Source organism: Pipra filicauda, unplaced genomic scaffold (genome assembly GCF_003945595.2).
Source record: "Pipra filicauda isolate LSUMZ 115617 unplaced genomic scaffold, ASM394559v2 scaffold778_size94841_pilon, whole genome shotgun sequence".
Taxonomy (NCBI): domain Eukaryota; kingdom Metazoa; phylum Chordata; class Aves; order Passeriformes; family Pipridae; genus Pipra; species Pipra filicauda.
Genome location: NW_024104951.1, coordinates 64,704 through 69,565, shown reverse-complemented (window position 1 = coordinate 69,565; position 4,862 = coordinate 64,704). Strand labels below are relative to the sequence as shown.

Below are 4,862 nucleotides of genomic sequence, written 5' to 3'. Positions count from 1 at the left end.
CTGTCCTACATGTGGGCCCCTTCTGCCACTGAAGTTGGCCAAAGCAATGTCCCAGCAGCCTCCAAGAAGATCCCACAGCTGCTGCCCTGTCCCTAGGAACTGCTCCATTGGAGCCTGCAGTTCCCAGAAGGAATCTCAGTCACCTCTGGCCCCTCAGAAGGAACCAGGGCTTTGTGTCCCAGCAGGTCACTCCTGGCTTTGGTCTTCATTCATTGCCATGGGAGCTGGGACAAGGAGTCACCTGCAGGGGCCTGTTTTGGGCCCACTGAAGTGGGGCAGGAGGAATCCCAGCCCATGGGGGGTGTGGAGGGAGCTGAGTGTCCTTCTGGCCCCAGGTCTGCAGAGCCACAAGGAGACACCTCTGTTGACTCAGCTGAGTCCCTTCCCTCAGTGCAGGTGAAGGAGATCCCTCTTGGGCACTGTCTGGGTTTCCTGTCTAATGATGGGACATGAAAAGGGGACTCTTGAACTTAACTCTGTGTCTGTTTGGAGAAATGACAGTGCTGAAAGAAGTGTCTGTGCCCAGCTGAGAGAAGGAACATCATTATTTCCTTCAGCTGTGTGCCAGCAGGTTCCCCTGGAGCCCCAGGGACAGCTGGAGGGAGCCCAGAGGGGCAGAGCAAGGGCTGCCTGGGGCTGTTTCTGTGCTGCTGAGCTGGGCCGGGCTCCTGGCACACAGGGAGCTCCTGGCAACTCAGAAGAGCTTCAAAGAGACAGCTCTGCTGGTGAGCAGCTCCTCTGCACAGCCCAGCAGGGCTGAGGGCACTGCCTGCAGCACCCAGGGCACAGGAGAGAAGGCAGAGAGATGAGAGGCAGCCTGGGCTGGGAGGTGACTGAGCTCTCATAACAGGAGAAACCTTCCCAGGATTTGAAGGAAGAATTCTCTGGCTGTAGGAAAGTTCAACTTGCCTGCCTGGAGGCATCTCCTAAAGCTGCCACATCCCACAGCTTCCAGGATCTTTCAGCAGGACTCTCCCAGTTGCTGCAGTGCAGGGGAAGTGGCCATATGGCAGAGCAGGGCAGGAGCTGCAGGCAGCAAGGGCAGAGAGAGGAAGGGAGCAGGAGGTTCAAGGGATCCTGGGGTGGGAGGACAGGGCAGAGCTGCTCAGGGCAGGAACCTTGCCAGCCCTTTGCCACGGTCAGGCTCTGGCTGCAGAGCAGGGCAGGTGAGTTCCTGCAAGTGCCTCTCCCAGCTGCCAAATGGCAGCAGTGGCAGGAGCTGTCAGGATGGCTCTGCTGGATTTGCTGGGGTGCAGCAGGAGAAGCTGCTGCAGAGCAGGACTTGCTGCTGCCCCATCAGAGGCCCAGGGCCAGAAGGTTCCCTGTGCCAGGGCTGGCTGTGGGGTGGGAAGGTGGGGGTGCAGCCAAGGGTGCCCAGGGCTGTGGTGCAGAGCAGGGTCCTGCCCCAGGGCTCTGTGTGCTGGGGCAGGGACTCTGCTGCCTGCCAGGGGCAGCTCTCAGCCCGGCCAAGGAGCTGCTACGACCCTGTAGGGAGAAAGGGTGGGTGGAAGGAGTGACCCCTCAGCGCAGGGCAGGGCTGGGCAGGGCCCTTCAGCTGCAGGGTCAGGGCTCCTCACAGCTTCAGGTCCACCTCTTCCATTTCCAGGGGCCCTTCTCAGGAAGCACATCCCCCCAGAACACCTCCCCCTTCCCAGCCACCGCAGGGGTCTGGGATCTGCTCTGCAGCCCCTGCCCAGGCAGAGCTGCCCCTGGGCACTGGGCTGGGGATGGCTCTGGCAGCACTGGCAGGGAGCTGAGCTGGGCACAGGCAGGGGCTGCTGGCAGGAACAGCTCCTCACCCAGAGACAGGCAGGCAGGGAGAGGGAGCTGCTGCCACAAGGGCTGGGCAGGGGGATGTGGGCCCCTCCCTGCTGTCCCTGTGGCACAGACCCCTTCCCTGAGCAGCTCCTGCCTGGGCTCCTTTCCCAGTCTAAGCAGAGCCTGTGCCCTCAGACCCACGGGGGCTGGGCTGTGCATTGCCCTGCAGCAGCCAGAGCCCAGGCCAGGACAGGGCCCTGATTTCCAGCTGTCTCTGGGTGTCCCTCCTCCCTTGGCAGCAGCACTGTGGCATTTCACTGCCATCCCCTGCTGCCTGGGCTGTCCCTGTTCTCACCACTGGGTTTTCTGAGCCAGTGTGTGGTTTCTGGGGGGGGGGCAGATTCCTGTGCAGGCCCAAACCCTTTGGGTGCTGCTGTGGGGATGTGTCTGTGGCAGCCAAGTGCCCAAGTGCCCTCCAGGCACCTTCAGGGGATTCAGCTGTTTGCCTGGGTGTCCTGCAGGGCTGCAGGTGCCCTCCAGAAGGGCACAGCTCTGCCATAGGATCTCTGTGCTGCACAGGATCCCCATGGAGAAAACTCCTCAGTGCTAAATCCATGCAAATGCTCTGGGCAGCTGCAAGGAGCATTTTGTGTCTCAGCCCGGAAGGGGAGAGATGAAAAGGTGAGGAGTGGGTCAGTCTGTTCTTTGGACATGGATTCCTGGATCTCTGGGCAGTCTCTTTGGAGGGGAACAGTTGAGTGTGATGCTCCTCCAGCTCCAAGCTGCCAGCACAGGGCAGCTGAGCCCAGGACTGATGGGCAGAGCAGCTCTTCTCTCTGCACTAAGGGACCGTCCCTGTGCCCCTTTAGAACCCACAAGAGTTGACCTGCAGTGCAAAAGAAATGTCACAGATTTCAAACCTCCACAACCACTCCTAAGTGTGGCAGGTGCAAGTGGGTGAACAAATCCAAAGAATTCCCTCAACTCAGTCCTTCATTTGGGCAAATTGCAAACAGCAAAGCTGAGAAGCTCTTGGATGTACCAAAAGTACATTTCATTTGAGATCACCCTGCATTCCCGGTTCCCTCTCCCGCAGAGCAAGAAGGAGTCCTTGGGAGCCCATCCCAGAGTTCCTGCTTCCAATGGTCCCCTCAGGCAGCAAAAGGCAGAGCTCAGGGGAGGGAGCTGCAGGGAGGTCTGAGAGAGGAGAGAGAGCCTGAGAGTGGGGTGGCTGAGACGGGTAATGTTTGGCTGCAGAAGCCTGGTCTAACTCAGCAGTGACTTTTCCTCCTCAACAGATCAAAATACTCTGAGGAAAGAGCAAATGTCCAACAGCAGCTCCATGGCCCAGTTCCTCCTCCTGGCATTGGCAGACAGGCGGGAGCTGCAGCTCCTGCACTTCTGGCTCTTCCTGGCCATCTCCCTGGCTGCCCTCCTGGCCAACGGCCTCATCCTCAGCGCCGTAGCCTGCGACCACCACCTGCACACCCCCATGGGCTTCTTCCTGCTCCACCTCTCCCTCACAGACCTGGGCTGCATCTGCACCACTGTCCCCAAAGCCATGCACAATTCCCTCTGGGACACCACAACCATCTCCTACATGGGATGTGTTGCCCAGGTCTTTTTACTTTTCTTTTTCATGTCAGCAGAGTTTTCCCTGCTCACCATCATGTGCTACGACCGCTACGTTGCCATCTGCAAACCCCTGCACTACGGGACCCTCCTGGGCAGCAGAGCTTGTGCCCACATGGCAGCAGCTGCCTGGGCCACTGGCTTTCTCAATGCTCTGCTGCACACAGCCAATACATTTTCCCTGCCCCTGTGCCAGGGCAATGCCCTGGGCCAGTTCTTCTGTGAAATCCCACACATCCTCAAGCTCTCCTGCTCACACTCAGGCTACCTCAGGGAAATTGGGCTCCTTGGGGTTAGTGTCTGTTTAGCATTTGGTTGTCTCATTTTCATTGTTTTCTCCTATGTGCAGATCTTCAGGGCTGTGCTGAGGATCCCCTCTGAGCAGGGACGGCACAAAGCCTTTTCCACGTGCCTCCCTCACCTGGCTGTGGTCACCCTCTTTGTCAGCCCTGGTGTATTTTCCTACCTGAAGCCTCCCTCCATCTCCTCCCCATCCCTGGATCTGGCACTATCAGTTCTGTACTCAGTGGTGTCCCCAGCACTGAACCCCCTCATCTACAGCCTGAGAAACCAGGAGCTCAAGGATGCCCTGAGGAAAATGATGACTGGATGCTTTTCAGGAGCAATCAAGTGCCTGTTTTCTGGTGTGTAGCATTCAGAATGGGATTCCTTAATGACCCAGCCTTCCTGCTCAGGTTTTTCGTGGAGGTCATCGGGTTCTTCTTGCAGTAATTTTTTCTGCAATGAAATATTATTATGCATCTGCCTTCTAATTTAGTGTCTACCCACTGAATTTGACCCAGAGATGTAAAAATGATGAATTGTTCTCTCTGGCTATTTAAAAAAAATAAAGGACCCTGCAGTGCCTTCTTTGTCCAAGACCCTTCTTCTCAGGTGTTCCTAAAGGACAGCACACTGCAGGACAGGGGGGATTTGCAAACGGGAAGGGGACAATAATCCCAGCCCAGCAGCACTGCCAGGGAGCAGCAGTGCTTGGTCTTTGCAGAGCTGCTCTCTTGCCACTTCCACACTGTCCTCCTGAGCCCCTTTCTCGGGGTAAGGCCTGAGTGCTCTCTGAGCACAGTCCTGGGGGGTGGAAGCCCTTGGAGCACAGGCAGGGACAGGCCCTGGCAACTTGTGAAGCAGAGCTGGGCTCCCTTCCAGCATCTCCAGGATGCTCTGGGATCCTATTGAGAGGACAGGGCATGGACTGGGTCACTTCTTCTTTGACCTTGCTCCAGGGCTGCAACTCTCAGGCAGTGTCCCCATGACACTCCTGCTCTCTGCTTTCCAGGTTCCATTTTCAGATCCAGTCTTCCCCTCCTGTTCCCAGGGACATCCTGGGAGTGCTTCAGAGCTGCCATCCTGGGGCAGCTCCTGCCCAGCGTGGGCAGGCACAAGGTCTCTCCAGCTGCTCCTCTCCCCTCCCCAGTGCCACTGTTTTCTGCAGCCTCCTCATCCTTGCCCAGCAC

General features: G+C 57.9%; 1 protein-coding gene across 1 annotated transcript; it reads left to right on the top strand.

Moving 5' to 3' along the window:
* Positions 1-3,082: 3,082 nt before the first annotated feature.
* On the top strand, positions 3,083-4,000 carry LOC120324927 (olfactory receptor 14J1-like; the record flags this gene model as incomplete). The annotated part of the gene is made up of 1 exon (XM_039389830.1): positions 3,083-4,000. A coding segment is annotated over exon 1 (918 nt), but the record flags the coding sequence as incomplete, so codon positions are not given.
* Positions 4,001-4,862: the final 862 nt, after the last annotated feature.